This window comes from Entelurus aequoreus, linkage group LG08 (genome assembly GCF_033978785.1).
Source record: "Entelurus aequoreus isolate RoL-2023_Sb linkage group LG08, RoL_Eaeq_v1.1, whole genome shotgun sequence".
NCBI lineage: Eukaryota > Metazoa > Chordata > Actinopteri > Syngnathiformes > Syngnathidae > Entelurus > Entelurus aequoreus.
This window is the reverse complement of record NC_084738.1, coordinates 27,660,934-27,680,459: the sequence shown is the minus strand read 5'-3', so window position 1 is coordinate 27,680,459 and position 19,526 is coordinate 27,660,934. Positions and strand designations below refer to the sequence as shown.

General features: G+C 38.8%; 1 protein-coding gene across 2 annotated transcripts in view; it reads left to right on the top strand.

Annotated features, from left to right (window-relative positions):
* The first annotated feature begins 3,209 nt into the window (after positions 1-3,209).
* ubtd1b (ubiquitin domain containing 1b) overlaps positions 3,210-19,526 on the top strand; it is a 38,884-nt gene continuing 22,567 nt past the window's right edge. The window contains exons 1-2 of one of the 2 annotated variants that reach the window (XM_062056140.1): positions 3,210-3,555; positions 3,646-3,864. In XM_062056140.1, coding sequence (XP_061912124.1) covers positions 3,783-3,864 — 82 coding nt within the window. In that variant the 5' untranslated portion in view covers positions 3,210-3,555; positions 3,646-3,782. Of the gene's footprint in view, positions 3,865-19,526 lie in introns of both variants that reach the window. The other variant, XM_062056139.1, reaches the window with a different exon arrangement.

The following is a 19,526-nucleotide window of genomic DNA, read 5'->3' as shown; positions in this document are numbered from 1 at the left end:
ATCTCTTTAATTTGTTAATTTATTTTGTAAATATTTGTATTAGCTTCTATGTGTTCTCTCCTGAAGAAAACATAGTTGCGTGTCTGCTAATAAGAGTAACTTTAAGTCCTTTGTAACTTTGTAACTTTACAGATGTCGTTTATTTAAAAATTGAACAATTTTGGTCACAGGATTGATCTCTGGGGTACGTTGCAGGATATGTTTAGCGTTGTACACGTGTGTTTGCCAAGCTTTGCGTATTGCTCCCTGCTGGTTAAGTAGCTTCTTATCCAGTTCACAACCAACTCTCTGATGCCATACCATTCTATTTTTTTCATTAAGATATTATGATTAATTGTGTCAAATGCTTTAATTAAATCCATAAACACTGCAGCCGAACACTGCTTACCATCTATTTTGTTGGTAAACTCTTCTGTTATTTCGGTTAATGCCATTGATGTTAATGTTGGCTCTCTATCGTATTGGTTGTCCATGAGTGTTCCACTTTTATTCATGAATATGTTCAATCTGTTGTTGAATATTGTTATATATTTTTAAATGTGAAAGTAGGGAAACAGCTCTAGTGTTTTTAAATTGGTGCTTTTCTCCAGTTTATAAATCGGTACAACTTTCCTCACTTTCATTTTGTTTGGGAATTTGCTTGTTTGAAACCTTATACAGTAAATCTTTTGAAATCTGCTTGATAACCTTTTTTTTACCATTCCCATATTAATTCAGTTGAGGTCTTGGATTTACATAAGTCCTTAATTAACATGGTATCTGGAATCTATTCTTCCAAAATTTGGGCAATTATTTACAAAGTACAGTAGCTATTGAAGCGTATTGTTATTTTTTACGTTTCCTTCTGAGAAATGTTGAGGGTAATCCTTCTTAGCACCATTAACAAAACCCAAAACTAGTGAAGTTGGCACGTTGTGTAAATCGTAAATAAAAACAGATTACAACGATTTGCAAATCCTTTTTAACCTATATTCAATTGAATACACAGCAAAGACAAGATACTTAACGTTTGAACTGGTAAAAAAAAATGTTTGCAAATATTAGCTCATTTGTACATCAAGCGAGAATGGGAAAGAATTCCACCTGAAAAGTTTAAAAAATTGGTCTCCTCAGTTCCCAAACTTTTACTGAGTGTTGTTAAAATGAAAGGCCATGTAACACAGTGGTAAAAATGCCCCTGTGCCAACTTTTTTGCAATGTGTTGCTGCCATTAAATTCCAAGTTAATGATTATTTGCAAAAAAAAATTAAGTTTCTCAGTTCTAACATTAAATATATTGTTTTTGCAGTGTATTCAATTTAATATAAGTTGTAAAGGCTTTGCAAATCATTGTATTCTGTTTTTATTTACGATTTACACAACATACCAACTTCACTGGTTTTAGGTTTTGTACAATGACGCTATTTAGGATGCCCCATGTTGCTCTCTTGTTGTTTTTGTTCCTTGTTCCTGTCCAATCATACATAATTTCACTGTACACAATGTCCCAACTTTGTTCTCTCAGCTCATTCTTCAAAGCATTCATACTTTTCTCCGTCAGAAATGTATTTTTGTCTTCCACGTATCTCCTCTGTAATTTTCGTCACAGATTGCGAAAACTGGTGGATGATCACTGATGATCGGTGATTAACACCATTTGTAGTATTGTTGTCAAAATCAGTAATAAATATAATATCAATGAGCGTGGCACAGTGGCATGTAATTCTGCCTGGTCTTGTAATTATACCAAAAGGGACAAGCGGTAGAAAATGGATGGATGGATGGAACTCATTCTATACTTTGTATCTATGAAGTCATCAATGGTCTTCATTTTGTTTATTGGGGTTGAAAAGGTCAATTTCGAGGTCTCCACGTAGGACTTTTTTTAAATTCAGTAAAATATATGTATATATTTTTTAGTGTGTGTATGCGTGAAATAAATTTTAAATAATCAACTCATGACATTATTAGACAATTGCCTATGCATTTGATAATTTTTTAACATACCAAATTAATTTGCTTTGAAATTATAAGTCAGGGTGACTAGCAGATATTAAAACAAAACAAAAAACGTTTGTAATAATGTTAATATAATGTTTTTGGTATGATTAGATCATTTAAAAGACATACAGTTGCATGCAGTGCATGCACATTTTCTGTCAATATTGAAATAAAACGATTGTTTTAGAACAGTGTTTTTCAACCACTGTGCCTCAGTGGTTGAAAGAAGGATAAAAACAACTGAAATATTCTTGATTGCTAAAACAAAGTAGATGCGGGAAATATCGCTCAAAGGGAAACTGCTACAGGAAAATACCAACAAAAGAGGAAAAGCCACCAAAATAGGAGCGCAAAACAAGAACTAAAACACTACCCACAGGAAAACAGCAAAAAACTCAAAATAAGTCACGGAGTGATGTGACAGGTCATGACAGTACACCTACTTTGAGACAAGAGCTAGCGATGCATGGTTGGTTATGGTTTAAAGTCATATCAAACAATTGCGACAACAACTTTTTACTGTCAACTGAGTTTTGTTTTTTTAATGATTTCTGTTGGTGGTGTGCCTCTGGATTTTTTCAACGCGAAAAATGTGCCTTGGCTCAAAAAAGGTTGAAAAACACTGGTTTAGAAGATGGAATTTCTTTATTGACGCACATCATTTCTGGGCTTTCGCAGGCCACATAAAATGGTGTGGAAAGCCAGCTTTGGCCCCCGGGCCTTGAGTTTTAGACAGTTACCCTGTCTAAAACTTTTTCTCTTTCTCAAACATTTCAATAATTTACTTGTGTTCTAGATATACAGTTGACCAGTGGCCAGTAGCCCTAAGTTTTTGCTTTTTTTCACACCATACTTCAATGGTTATACATATCCAAATATTACATAAAACACGTATACATATATAAAACTCTAATTTTATGGCATTTCAACAGGGATTAATCGCCAGACAGGAACAGTGATTGAGTATCTCCTATGTCTGTTCTGAAACGCTGGCATTTTGTGACGCCTTCACGAATAAACGCAATCGACCTGACATCATTAGAAATGTTTCTCCTTCTATTGAAATAGAACATTTACTGTACGGGTTATTGAAAACGAATAACATCCTATGTGTATGGATTACATCGAAATTTAGTTTGGATCCCCATATATTGTCGTCTATTCAAAGTTGGCTTTAATTCCGATTTAAGTGAACTCAACACCTGCTTGTACTCGAATGCGCAGGCGCAAAAAAAAGTTCAGTGGCGTCTATAGAGCTCCTCCGTCAGTAACATTTCACAGACAGAGGGCCGATATGTAAGTGTTTAAATTCGGAATTAACAGGAGAAACCGCTTTGGTGTGTCGTGAGAAAACCCACGTCCGCCTCCAAGCTTGAAAGAAACTCGGGATTGTTTGGACAACACTGGCGCGCCGAAGTTTAGTGTTCCTTGACGCGGAAGCTAACTGGCTAACCTGACTAGCTTGGAAAATTGCTTTGGCGACTTGACATCACAAGCAGGCTAACTTTTACTAAGCAGCCAAAAAGAACCAATGCGGTCAAATATGTCCTGAAACGGAAGAAAACGATTTGCTAGGTGGGCTGTCAAACTCTTTGAAACACAGTTCCTGTGGACCACGAGTTTCGACGCTTGTTTGATCGTGTTTTAACACAACACTTGATCCAGGTAACACGCAGTCGTTCATAACCTGGGGGCTTGCAACATTGGATCCGCCGCCCATTCTCCTCCTTGGGCCAGAGTCTGTGATGGGCGCCCTGCTGAGCTCGTAGGGCGGGTGGAAGCACACTAGATCCCCATTAACCATGGGAGGATGTGTGGGGAGATACTGGCAACGATGGGACGACACACAGAGCAGGGGTTCCTCCAGGAACGGTGGCCGGGGAGGTAAGGAGTGACGCATTAACACACACACTTGATGACAAAATGGTATTTCTTCTTAAACATGATTATTCATCTCATGTGATTGGTTAGCGTCAAGTTACTGAGTCTATTTAGTGTTTGGTGTACGCTAAGGCACCGGTCCCCAACCACCGGTCTGGGGACCGGTACTGGTTCGTGACGCATTTGCTACATGGCCGCAGGGAAACATTAAATAATTTATAAACAACTGTATTTTCTCCGACTTTACTTTCGTCTGTCCCACTAGGCACACCAATAAAACTACTGATGTACAATAAAACTACTGATAGGAAGTTGCTGATAGGAAGTTGCCATTTGTTATAACTGTGACATGATACAATGCACATCAATGAACGTATAAAATCTAAATGTGACCGATTGTAGCCAAAGGCTGATTTCCATCTGCATTTCATTGAAAAGAAACAAGCCCAGGGCTCCCACTAATTCAGTGTTATAGTGAGTTGTATTTTTCATGCACTTATTTTTGCTCTATTTATCTGACACTAGTGGAAAGCCGGTCCCTGAAAACCGGTCCGTGGTGAAAAAAAGGTTGGGGACCACTGCGCTGAGGGATATCCAAACTTTTTTCCACTGCGGGTTCCAATTTGGTACATTTTGTGCATTAAAGATTCAGGTATTTAGGAAGTGCTGGAGCCTACCCCAGCTGACGAGGCAAGGTACACCCTTGACTTGTTCCCAGCCAATCACAGGACAGTGGACACATAGGCATGTATACATACACACCTACATTTAGGGGCGACATGGCGTAGTGGGTAGAGCGGCCGTGCCAGAAACCTGAGTTTTGCAGGTTCGCTCCAAATCGCTGCCGTTGTGTCCTTGGGCAGGACACTTCACCCTTGCCCCCCAGTGCCGCTCACACTGGTGAATGAATGATGAATGATGGTGGTCTGAGGGGCCGTAGGCGCAAACTGGCAGCCACGCTTCCGTCAGTCTACTCCAGGGCTGCTGTGGCTACAAATGTAGCTTACCACCACCAGGTGTGAATGAATGATGGGTTCTCACTTCTCTGTGAAGCGCTTTGAGTGTCTAGAAAAGCGCTGTATAAATCTAACCCATTATTATTATTATTATTACATTCACACCTTTGGACATAGCACAGTGTTATTCAACTGGGGCCAAATCAGACCTGATAAGGACGCCTGAGTTCAGTTCAAAAGATTAGGAGGGACTAACGTCTTTGCAGCAGATTACCTAAAACACTAGGAGTGGTCCACAAACTTGTTTCATCAACTACCACCTCAGAAAACACTTTGCTTTCCAAGTACCACCATAATGACCAACGTTAAGATACAGTAGCATAGTAGGGCTAAGTATTCATCAAAAACAGTCTAACCTAATATTTTTGGCCACTGTAACATAACACACAGTTTGGACAGTAATACTGTGTTTATAGGAAAATAAAACACTGTACTTTAATCAAGTGATTCTTTGGCGTACCATTAGATGGCGCCCACATACCACTAGTTTGAGAATCAGTGCACTGGACCACTGTCACATAGAATATATTTGACAAGTTTTTTTGGATAGGTTGATTGGCAACACTAAATTGGCCCTGTGTGAATGTGAGTGTGAATGTTGTCTGTCTATCTGTGTTGGCCCTACAATGAGGTGGCGACTTGTCCAGGGTGTACCCCGCCTTCCGCCCGAATGCAGCTGAGATAGGCTCCAGCACTCCCCACAAGCCCCAAACGGGACAAGCGGTAGGGTAGAAAATGGATGGATGGAAGGTTTTTTAGCATAACAGTGCTATTTTTGTTTCAGAATTTGTAAGTCAGACAAAGTAATAGACCAAAAACAAATGTCCACTACTACTGGTATTCCAGAATATACGAAATAAGAATAATAGTGAAAGGAGAAGTCCGGCCCTTAGCTTTCTGGTAATGTGGCCCCCAAAACAATTTCGTTGCATATACTTGATTAATAGTCTCTTAACAACCGAACATGGGTTTTTTGGGCGCATGTGGTGAAAAGCCGTAGTACCTAGAGAAAAGTCACCCACATGAAGAACATGCAAACTCCACTCAGACTGAAACATTCTAACCAGTCAACCACCGTGCGTTTATTAATGACAGACTAAATTATTGCCAAAATATGTACCGGGCTATCAAAGAAATGAGTTGCCTGCCAAAAATGGCTGTCTGGCTGTCCTTTTTTTTTTTTTTTATAGGTATTTTCGTAAGTGCTGCACAACTGTGGAACAAATGTGAATCATGATTTCTTACTAATTAGGATCGTGATTCTCTGGCACAGTATACAGGTGCATCTTCTCAATGCATTTGCATGTCTTGTGAAAAAGTCATCGAGTTCACTACAAACCCGGTTTCCATATTAGTTGGGAAATTGTGTTAGATGTAAATATCAATCAATCAATCAATGTTTATTTATATAAACGGAATACAATGATTTGCAAATAATTTTCAACCCATATTCAGTTGAATATGCTACAAAGACAACATACCGTATTTCCTTGAATAGCCGCAGGGGCGTTAATTAATTTAAAACCTCCTGTCACTCCTGCGTTTACCGGAAACCGGCGGGATGGCCGTGCATGCGGTAATTATTTTAAAACCTCTTCTCACTCCGGCGTTTACCAAAAGGAATCCATAAAATTTAGGCGTGCGCTTTGAGTGTGATGTAAGCATACCATCATGAAAAGCACATTTAATTAAATTAATTAATGAATTATTATGGTCTTACCTGTACTTATAAATGGAGTCCATTTGCAGCTCCTTCTGACCAAAAGCATCGATAACTTGTTTATAGAAGTCTTCATTATTTTCTTTTTTCCGTTTTAAAAGTCTCTGTCTCGATGGAGATATTCCTTTAATTATTACCTCCTGCTTCGATTGAAAGTCCAGTTTAGAAAACTGTTTTATTTTAGATACCGGTATGTAATCCTCCATGTTAGAAGGAAGAAAATAAAATCTCTTGCTGCGTGTGTTCACTTCTTCTGCAGTACCGGAAGTCGCAAGAAGGATCACTAGCGTGGCAGCGCCCTCTACCACCAGGAGGCGGGAGTCATTTAATGACTTATACAGTATTTCACACACGCAGCTACGGTATATTAATAAAACATAGATGCTTACTGTTCTCTTTAGCATACTGTACCGGTATTCAATAGCTTGGACCTTAAATCCTACTGAATAGCTCTTTATCTTTTTTCCTTTGTGCGATTGTAAACTACTGAAAGCAGCTTCCTCCATTTTGAAAATGAGGACAGATGCGTCACTCGTGACGTAACGAATTTGACCCGGTGGAAGTTCTAGCCATATGCTAAATATTTTGCGAAACGAGTTTGACTCGGTGAAAATTATAGACATGCGATAATAAAATTAATATTTTGCGAAACGAATTTGATCCGGCTTCAATAATAAACCGGCGATAAGGCCAAGCATGCGTTAATTATTTTGAGAAACGAGTTTGACCCGGCAGTAATTCTAGACGTGCGAATACTATATTCCCTGCGCCAATTCAAGGAAATACGGTATTTGATGTTCAAACTGATAAACTTTTTTTTTTTGCAAATAATCATTCACTTTAGAATTTGATGCCAGCAACACGTGACAAAGAAGTTGGGAAAGGTGGCAATAAATACTGATAAAGTTGAGGAATGCTCATCAAACACTTATTTGGATCATCCCACAGGTGAACAGGCAAATTGGGAACAGGTGGGTGCCATATAAAAGTAGATTCCATGAAATGCTCAGTCATTCACAAACAAGGATGGGGCGAGGGTCACCACTTTGTCAACAAATGCATGAGCAAATTGTTGAACAGTTTAAGAAAAACCTTTCTCAACCAGCTATTGCAAGGAATTTAGGGATTTCACCATCTACGGTCCGTAATATCATCAAAGGATTCAGAGAATCTGGAGAAATCACTGCACGTAAGCAGCTAAGCCCGTGACCTTCGATCCCTCAGGCTGTACTGCATCAACAAGCGACATCAGTGTGTAAAGGATATCACCACAAAGCTCAGGAACACTTCAGAAACCCACTGTCAGTAACTACAGTTGGTCGCTACATCTGTAAGTGCAAGTTAAAACTCTCCTATGCAAGGCGAAAACCGTTTATCAACAACACCCAGAAACACCGTTGGCTTCGCTGGGCCTGAGCTCATCTAAGATGGACTGATACAAAGTGGAAAAGTGTTCTGTGGTCTGACGAGTCCACATTTCAAATTGTTTTTGGAAACTGTGGACGTTGTGTCCTCCGGACCAAAGAGGAAAAGAACTATCCGGATTGTTATAGGCGCAAAGTTGAAAAGCCAGCATCTGTGATGGTATGGGGGTGTATTAGTGCCCAAAACATAGGTAACTTACACATCTGTGAAGGCTCCATTAATGCTGAAAGGTACATACAGGTTTTGGAGCAACATACAGGCATGTGATTTTTCCGTCTAAAGTCGGAATTCCGTCTTTTTTAATCTCGGGGGGAAAAAAAAAATGATCTCCCGTTTTTCCGTTTTTTTTTCCGACCCTAAATCAAGATTCGAGACGTAGTTTATATTACGCCGTAAGTTGATTGGTCGATATGTTCCTTGTGACCAATCAGGACATCTGTTATTAATGATGACGTTAATAACGTCATCATTCATAATGGTTATTAGCGCCATTTTCCATATGTAAATGATGTCGGTTCTCGAGAGAAAGGACGCTTTACGAGTAAAAGAAATTGATAAACATGTCAAAAATAAGTTTCGATGGGACTGGATGGAAAGGGAAATCACTGATACTGTTGGGAAGAAGGAAGTTACGACTTTGTTCTGTGATTTTATTCGGAAAATCGATCGTCCTGGAAAGGTTTTGTGCACGTGGTGTCATGATAATATTGACTATGGATCACGAGGTCTCAAGGCTTTGGAAGTACATGTGAAACGCCAAAAACATATGAAACAACTTGAAGCAAGGAAAACAAACTTTTCACTAGCTGGTACTTTTGGATGTCAACCGGAAGTGAGCAAACCTTACGGACTTCATCTTGTTTACATCTACAACTGCCGTAGACATCGAGAGGAAAGATCCACCCACTTCAGTTGCAGACAGGGTTGTTAATAATGAGGTAAGCTAAAAAATATTTGCTTGCGAAATACGCATGTTTGTTTTAAATATTAACCAAATATTGCTTTGCGAAATATAAATGGGTTTTTCTAAAAATAAAAAGCCACGTGAAAATATATTATGAAATTCAAAGAGTCGCATTATTGATTCTAGTTAACAATTTATTTGAAATACATTTGCATATAATACTATTTTGTAATATTAAGTTCTTATGTAGTCTGTTGAAACTATTGTCAGTGGTGTAACAATCTTGAAGGTAAATATTTTCACACTTGTTTCATGCAATATGTCAGTGTCCTCACATTATTATTATTTCCTATTTTCAAATATGAGTAAACAATACTAAACATGTTTAATTATTTTCATAAATGTATATCCTATTTTGGCGAAAAGAATGAAATGTTTACATTACATTACATGAACTGAAGCAATGTGGTAATACTGTAAATAAACTGTAGATAATAACACTGATCAATGTGACACCTGTGGATGTGAAATGAACACAAGATGTAAATATTAGTGACTAAATACTGTTGGGACTGAACCATATACAGTGATTCATTAGGATAATTGGGTTATGCATGTTCTATTAATGATGTTTTCATGTCTTTAAACACTAAAATATTTTCTTCAAATGGTGCTGTCTTTGTTAATTTTAGCATGTTAAATTGGTGAAAAACCAGGAGCTGGCTGGGGGCCTTCGTCCCCCAGACCTCCGGAAATGTTTTCAGTCTTTTTCATTGTGGTCAAATCACATGCCTGAACATATGTTGCCATCCAAGCAACGTTACCATGGACGCCCCTGCTTATTTCAGCAAGACAATGCCAAGCCACGTTTTACATCAACGTGGCTTCATAGTAAAAGAGTGCGGGTACTAGACTGGCCTGCCTGTAGTCCAGACCTGTCTCCCATTAAAAATGTGTGGTGCATTATGAAGCCTAAAATACCACAACGTAGACCCCCGGACTGTTGAACAACTTAAGCTGTACATCAAGCAAGAATGGGAAAGAATTCCACCCGAGAAGCTTAAAAAATGTGTCTCCTCAGTTCCCAAATGTTTACTGAGTGTTGTTAAAAGGACAGGCCATGTAACACAGTGGCGAACATGCCCTTTCCCAACTACTTTTGGCATGTGTTGCAGCCATGAAATTCTAAGTTAATTATTATTTGCAAAAAAAAAATAAAGTTTATGAGTTTGAACATCAAATATCTTGTCTTTTTAGTGCATTCAATTGAATATGGGTTGAAAAGGATTTTGCAAATCATTGTATTCCGTTTATATTTACATCTAACACAATTTCCCGACTCATATGGAGACGGGGTTTGTAGTTCCAAGTCATAAAAATGAAAGTATCGAGCGCTTCATAAAGCAACAACAGCTGTACGAGGTGCGGTATACCAGGGCAGCTAGACAACTAAAAACTTGACAAACAGGCAGCATTATGCTAAAACATGAATAGGATTAACAAAATAAATAGAAACATTCATTAAAAACAATACAAGCAAAATAAAATATTTAGTCTAATAAAACCAGACACAAATCCAGAAGTAATTTTCTTATGTGAAGACTTCATTTTTGAACTCTAATAAGTAAAATACCCATAGGTATATTGTATAGCTTGAGATTATATCCTACAATTACAAGACCAAGCAGAAGTACACGGCCACTGTGCCATGCTCATTGATATTATATTTACTAATCATTTTGATGATAATACTGTAAGTGGTTTGCTAATAACCAACATCAGTGATCATCTACCAGTTTTCACAATCTATGGGGGAAACTACAGGAGGAGAGACAAATGACAAAAAGACATTTCGAAGACTGCATTGAGAAAATTATGAATACTTTGAAGAATGATCTGAGAGAACAAAGTTGGAACAATGTGTACAGTGTAAATAATGTGGATAAAGCATGATTTAAAAAAAAAAACACTTTCATGATGCTCTATGACAAACATTGTCCATGGAAACATCTTAGTAAGAAGCAAAATAAGAACAATGGATGACAAGGGATTAAAAATGCTTGTAACAGTAAAATACATTACATAGAACATTTATAACACAAAAATCAATGGACGCAAAAACCATGTAGGAAAGAATATTATATGTACCTATTGGACAGGAACAAAAACAACCTAAGGGCTACGTGGGGCATCCCAAATAACATAATTAAAAAGACGCTGAAAAGGCTTACACTCAATACTTCCCAGATGTAAACGTTAAAAATGTAGTAATTAAGTAGTTGAAAGCTTCAATAACAACTTTGTATATAGTGGACCAAATCTGAAAGAAAATGTTCTAGCTCCTGTGTCAATTGAGGACTTGAATGATAACATACACCGAAATCGATGTTCCTCACAGACTTGACAGAACAAAAGCTCATCACATTTTTAATAAATGTAAATTCAAGACATCAACTGACTGTAATGGAACTGATATGGAACCAATAACAAAGTTCCAAACTAAATTTCAGACAGGTGAATTCCCACACAAAATTAAAATACCAAAAGTTGTATACATTTAAAGGACTAGAGACAAACACCAGTTCACAAAATATAGACCGGTTGCCTTACTTTTACAATTTTCTAAAACCATTGAAAATTATTTACCAACAGATTGGACAAATTCATAAATAAAAATGGAAGGCTCACAGACAACATCGATGGCATTGGTCAAAATAACGGAAAAGATTACTAATGCAATATATGGTAAACAGTGTGCAGCTGCAGTGTTTGTGTACTTAACAAAAGCATTTTGACACAATTAATCATATTAACAATTTAGAATGACATAGCATCAGAGGGAAAAAAACTGGGTAAGAAGTTACTTATCCAGAAAGCAAAACGTGAAGCTAGGCGAACACAGGGATCATTTCTGGGACCAAAGTTGTTTAATCTCTGTACAAACAACATTTGTAAAGCTATAACAGACTGAAAGCTAGTACTATTAGCTGATGACACGACTGTGTTTTGTTCAGGAGAGAACAAGCAAAACCTAATGTAATAATAACAGAATAAATGAACACATTAAATAAATGGTTTGTCAAAAATGTAATCATCTAATAAAAAATAAAAAAAGCCTGAAAAATACTTTTGGTTTGTGGACCCATATCAAAATTCAGTTATTGGTGACATCAGCGAGAATGCCTTTGATACCGTAAGTATTGGGCCGTTTATTATGTCTATTATAACATTCTGGATTGAAGCGCTGCCATGTTTGGGTCTTGTTTGAGGAATTTGGATGGCTGCACCAGCACTTAACAAGAGTAAATATTATATTAGCAACCAGACTAAACAGTGGCACCACAGAAATAGCAGCATTCTGAATGGCTGCACAGTTTCTGCCCCAGACGACAATGCCCCTGAAATTTGGCTCAGTATGAGACAGAGGAGACATTCCTTTTGATTATTTAGTGACTTGGAGGACTTTGAAGACTTGGTGCTGTTTGCTGTTCAACCAAAACACAACAGTGCTTGGTATTTTTAGCCCTTATGTTTTACAAGAAAATCTTCTCAATGACTATTATTTTGTGCATTTAGAACAACAAATCTCTGTTTGATAAACAGGGCTAAACAAACATTTTTAAAACAAATTACAATTCAACATTATAATGGTGTGCGATATTACAATATACAGTATATTGTAGTGCAACATAGAATAGAATAGAATGGACTTTATTGTCATTATATTTGCATATAACGAGATTAAGGACTCCAACTTAAGGTGCGGTAGTGGGAACAAATATGGGGTAAAAATAAATTACACAAGAGGTAATAAATAAAAAACTAACAATTGAAATAAACAGACTACTATCCAATAACAAATAATAAGCAATCCTGTACAATATACAAAACACTATAGAAATACAAAATACTGTACAATATACAGAACAAGACAAGAGTACCGGAGTAATAAATAACAATCAGTGTCGGACGTATTGCACTCGAAGGGTAATATTGCACAGTAGGGTAATAGGGTAGGATATTGTATAGGGGTGAATTATTATTATAAGTTACAGTTCAAGATGGTGACAGCTCTGGGAAAGAAGCTGTCTCTGAGTTAAAGTTAAGTTAAAGTACCAATGATTGTCACACACACACTAGGTGTGGTGAAATTTGTCCTCTGCATTTGACCCATCCCCTTGTTCACCCCCTGGGAGGTGAGGGGAGCAGTGGGCAGCAGCGGTGCCGCGCCCGGGAATCATTTTTGGTGATTTAACCCCCAAGTCCAACCCTTGATGCTGAGTGCCAAGCAGGGAGGTAATGGGTCCCATTTTTATAGTCTTTGGTATGACTCGGCCGGGGTTTGAACTCACAACCTACCGATCTCAGGGCTTTGAGCCTGTTTGTTCTGGCTCTAATGCACCTGTAGCGCCTGCCCGATGTTAGCAGGTCGAACAGGTGGAAGCCAGGGTGTGTGCTGTCCTTGGTGATGCTTTTTGCTCTGTTGAGGCAACGGGAGTTGTGTAAATCCGATGATTTTTTGTGCAGACTTAATGACCCTCTGAATCGCCTGTTTGTCTGCTTTAGTGCAGCTGGCGTACCACCGTTATGCAGTACGTCAGCAGGCTCTCGACAGCCGAGCGATAGAAGGTCACATCAGCTGCCTCTCCAGTCTGTTCTTCCTCAGCACCCTCAGGAAATGGAGTCTCCGCTGGGCCTTCCGGATGACCGCAGTTGTATTTTGGGTCCAGGAGAGGTCAGCAGATATGAGGGTGCCGAGGAACTTGAAGGAGCTGACACTCTCCACCTCCTTGCCGTTGATGTAGAGGGGGGCGGGGTCTGCAGTGTTTTTCCTGAAGTCAAAGATGAGTTCCTTGGTTTTTGTGGTGTTCAGTGCCAGGTTATTCACTGAACACCACGCTGATAGTTTCAGGACCTCATCTCTGTATGCAGATTCCTCCCCCCCTGTAATGGGACCCACCACCGTTGTGTCATCAGCAAATTTGATTATGGTGTTCTCCGGGTGGGCTGGACTACAGTCATGGGTGTAGAGGGAATACAGCAAAGGGCTCAGCACACAGCCCTGTGGAGAGCCAATGCTGAGTGTGCGGAAGGAGGAGAGATGGGGGCTGAGTTTCACTGTCTGATGTCGGTTGGTCAGGAAGTCCTTAATCCAAAGACAGGTGGGTGTGGGGAGGCCTAAGTCCAGCAGTTTGGTGACCAGGATGTCTGGAATGATGGTATTGAAGGCGGAGCTATAGTCGATGAAAAGCATCCTGACATAGCTCCCCCGGTGTTCCAGGTGGCTCAGTGCAGAGTGGAGAGCCATGGTTATGGCGTCGTCAGTGGATCTGTTTGCCCGGTAGGCAAACTGCTGTGGTTTTAGGGTGGAGGGGAGGCAGGCTTGGATGTGGTGTAGGACTAGCCTCTCGAAGCACTTCATGATGATATAAAAATGTCCCGTGCGATATAATTCTCTATTGTTCATGTCGTAATTTCAATGTCTCGGCTGAGGTTCATGTAACTGCAGCAAAGCAGGATTGCGGTAGCGTTTTAAGTCACATGAAAGATCTTTACAGCACTAATACATCCATGTGTTCTTCAGTACACTATGGGTCAACTCCACGCATGCGCTAAGTTAAAGTACCAATGATTGTCACACACACACTAGGTGTGGCGAAATTAGTCTCTGCTTTTGACCCATCACCCTTGATCACCCCCTGGGAGGTGAGGGGAGCACTGGGGAGCAGTGTGCAGCAGCGGTGGCCGCGCCCGGGAATCGACTACGTCACTTCCTATCTACTTATTTCATGGCAGTCTTATGGTAGTTACTTTCATGCACGCTGTCAGCGTTACACATGGTTTTTATTTGTTTTTATCATCTTTATTTCAATCCCAGTATAATATGAAAAATTACATACAAAACAACCATATCAAGGATATAGTCTTTCAAAACAATTTAAAAAATTGATTGTCACTACCTACCCAATCTTTCGGGAAACTGGAAGGCATCTACATATGCTCGGCAGCCTTAAGTTCAACAAATGACAAAGTGATCGATCTTTTAAAACTTTATTTTTATTGAATTTTTGTGTTAAAGGGGAACTGAACTTTTTTAAATTTTTGCCTATCGTTCACAATCATTATGAAAGACATGACGACGGATGTTTTTTTATTTTAATGCATTCTGACTTGTAAATAAAGTCAATGGGAGGTCTTCTATTCTGCCCATGAGATCCAATAAATAACCATTCAAAAACCGCCAACAATACTCCATTTACATTTTGTGATTTGAATATTAACCAAGTATTAGTGATGTTAGTATAAGCGCCAACGCAGATTATTTGTAGCGGCGCTGTGATCACAAGCTTGTGTACTATTTCGACATAATCGACTGGCGATATATTTCCTCGCTTCATTGCTCCCTGGAAGTTTATTGTAGGTCATAAATCATGCTTCTCACCTAGACAGAAGAAGTCTGAGCACTTATTTCGACAAATTGCTACACTTTGATAGCCATTTAGGACCGGAAAATGGCGAGAACGACACTAAAAGACGCTTGGTCCCCCGCGCCCCAACCCATTTATTTGTGAGGATCCATCCATCCATCCATTTTCTACCGCTTGTCCCTTATGGTCATTATTCGTCTAAATAGGAATATACGAACATCTTAGCAGTCGGCATCCTAATGACAGCTGCCATTGCACAGTAATTGATGTTTTATTATGATTGTTGGCTCTCATCATAGTAAAAGACGAAAAGCACAATAGAAGCTAAACCAACAAAGTCTAAAGAGGAATAAATGCTAAAAAGAGGGAAGAGGAACACCTTTGTTTGGCTTTGGTTTGTATTGAAAAAGTCAGACACTGACTTATCAGCGGTAGGCTATTCTGTAAAACATGCCGACAACATGTGTCATCTTTTCTATCACCGCATGAAGGACAGTACAGAGACAGTGTTAAAATGCGACAAAGTACTTGAAACCACAAAATATAGAAAATTAAAAAAAACATAACATGAGCTTGACATAGATGTTGTCCTAAAGCACAGTCTATGATAAGCAGACATTCCTAAATTCATGTGTTGTCCTTAGTATACACGGTTTAAAAGAAAGCCTGGCAATGAAAATACTTTTTTGTTTTTTAATAATCTTGTCCTTTTATGTATAAAATGTGTTATAAATGAAAACAGAAAATATAAGCGACATTGACATTCTTTTCATGTGTGTAAATATAATATTAACAAATATACTGGAGCGTGATATACAAAACCCAAAACCAGGGAAGTTGGCACGTTGTGTAAATTGCAAATAAAAACAAAATACAATGATTTCAACCCATATTCAATTGAATACACTGCAAAGACAAGATACTTAACGTTTGAACTGGTAAACTTTGTTATTTTTAGCAAATATTAGCTCATTTGGAATTTGATGCCTGCAACATGTTTAAAAAAACCTGGCACAAGTGGCAAAAAAGATTGAGAAAGTTGATGAATGCTCATCAAACACTTATTTGGAACATCCCGCAGGTGAACAGGCTAATTGGGAACAGGTGAGTGCCATGATTGGGTATAAAAACAGCTTCCATGAAATGCTCAGTCATTCACAAACAAGGATGGGGCGAGGGTCACCACTTTGTGAACAAATGCGTGAGCAAATTGTCCAACAGTTTAAGAACAACATTTTTACTGCAAGGAATTTAGGGATTTCACCATATATGGTCCGTAATATCATCAAAAGGTTCAGAGAATCTGGATAAATCACTGCATGTTAGCAGCAAAGCTGAAAACCAACATTGAATGCCCGTGACCTTCGATCCCTCAGGCGGTACTGCATCAAAAAGCGACATCAGTGTGTAAAGGATATCACCACATGGGCTCAGGAACACTTCAGACTGTCACTGTCAGTAACTACAGTTTGTCACTACATCTGTAGGTGCAAGTTAAAACTCTACTATGCAAAGCGAAAGCCATTTATCAACAACACCCAGAAACGCGGCCAGCTTCACTGGGCCCCGAGTTCATATCAGATGGACTGATGCAATGTGAAAAAGTGTTCTGTGGTCTGACGAGTCCACATTTCAAATTTGTTTTTGGAAACTGTGGACGTTGTGTCCTACGGACCAAAGAGGAAAAGAACCAGCCAGAATGTTATAGGCGCAAAGTTTAAAAGCCAGCATCTGTGATGGTATGGGGATGTATTAGTGCCCAAGGCATGGGTAACTTACACATCTGTGAAGGCACCATTAATGCTGAAAGGTACATACATGTTTTGGAGCAACATATGTTGCCATCCAAGCAATGTATTTTTCATGGACGCCCCTGCTTATTTCAGCAAGACAATGCCAAGCCACATCCTGCACGTGTTACAACAGCGTGGCTTCGTAGTAAAAGAGTGTGGATACTAGTCTGGCCTGCCTGTAGTCCAGACCTGTCTCCCATTGAAAATGTGTGGTGCATTATGAAGCGTAAAACACGACAACGGAGACCCCGGACTGTTGAACAACTTAAGCTGTACATCGAGCAAGAATGGGAATTAATTCCACCTGAAAAGCTTCAAAAATTGGTATCCTCAGTTCCCAAACGTTTACTGAGTGTTGTTAAAAGGAAAGGAAATGTAACACAGTGGTAAAACTGCCCCTGTGCCAACTTTTTTGCAATGTGTTGCTGCCATTAAATTCTAAGAATCAGAATCAGAAGTACTTTATTAATCCCTGAGGGCAAATTAAGAATTTCAGCACAATCCCATTCAAGAGCAGACAAACATTTCATGGAGACAGAACAGGATCGCTAATGGGTCTTGCCAACTTTCGGCGCCCCTTACAAAAATGGTGAGAAACAGGTAAACGCTAACTTAATGATTATTTGCAAAACAAATTAAGTTTCTCAGTTCGAACATTAAATATTTTGTCTTTGCAGTCTATTCAATTGAATATAGGTTGAAAAGGATTTGCAAATCATCGTATTCTGTTTTTATTTACGGTTTACACAACGTGCCAACTTGACTGGTTTTGGGTTTTGTATATCGTAATCAAGACCTAAAATTACCGACAGTCTGTGTATTGGGATATATATTTTTGTCCATATTGCACAGCAGTACACAAGAATAGAAAAATACAAGAATGAAAACAAAATAATAAATTTATGCGCCATATTCCAATCAATGTATTGCGTACAATTGGTTAAGCAAGATAAAGTAAACAGTGCAAAATAGGTTTAAAAAAAAAAAAAAGCAAAAACTATTTGCTTTCATTTAAATCCTTTCGGCTTTTTGACCCCAAAATTCCTCTTGTGTTCAAAGACTGCTTCCATGAGTTTGTAAACAATATATACAATTTATTTCAACAACACAACAAAAAACGCAAATATTTGTTTACTTAAACATAGACAGAATTGAAAAATATCGATATCATGCTAGTCTCAAACTATTGATTTTTGGCTCAATCTGCCCTCTTGTTAATTAAAACATACTTTTTGTCCTAACTATTTGCACGTGTTTCACTGAAGGCCTGCATCAGACTATATATATTATATATGAAGAATGATCATTGAGTGTTTGCAAGGAAGCTATGTCCACTAATCTTACACCGTGACACTACCCACCTTAAGCTGCCTGCCCCATAAATAATTAGTTTAAAAGAAAGGTGACCTTTTCAATGCAACTTTTTTTCACTCCTCATTTTCCATGGCCTCACCTCTGAGTCACCGGGCACCTGATTATTAGCTCGGCCAGGAGGTATATACAATCGTTCGTTGTCAGTTAGTTGATTAGCATAGCAACATACAGCAACTGAAAAAGTTATGGGTGGATTTTGATGACACTTTCAGGAAATGTAAGAAATGGGATATAGAACAAGTGATTCTATTTTGGGGCTATTTTGGATTATTTCTACTTCAATACCTTATGTTTACTTTAGAAGGCTGAACCACTGCATGTGTGTACGCCTCCACCCACAGAGACAAAGAGAGTGGTTGACTGACAAGAGGGTTTACGCCGTTTAATTAATTCCGCTACAAAACTAAAGCATCCAAATGCTGAGACCGCAAAAAGTGAACCATCTTGCATGCTGTTTGGAAGCAACACATGAATACAACAATTGTGCACTGACTTTTTTACTATTGGGAGATAGTTTAGCGGAGGTCTGTGCTCTCCGAGTGCTTTTTTGGTTTTAGTATATAATTGTAAAATGCTAAGGAGATTGCCATTGGTTGATTGTAAGCAAAAATGTGTGTCTGCGAGCGTGTGCCACATTTCCCCCAACGTTGATAAGTGTTCTTGAGTTAATATTCAAAGATGGGAAACGCAAGTAAAGTTTCATAGATAACACGTGCTTGCACGCATGTTGCACACTCTGAATGATGTCCTGCATTGTTTTGTTTGACTTCTGCCGGGTGTTCTCTCTGCCAACGACAGTTTTGTGTGTCAGAGTTGACAAAGCAAATGCTGGTGTGTACTTAGAGAGAATGACAATATGGCGGCGCATTGCTATGCAGAAGCTTGAAGACGCTCTTGGGAGTGTAGAGCGATTTGGCAAAAAACACCCGTCATTTCTGTCAATTTCATGGCTGGCTCAAAGCGTGAACACTCTGTGATCACATACGACAGACAGACAATTCTGGA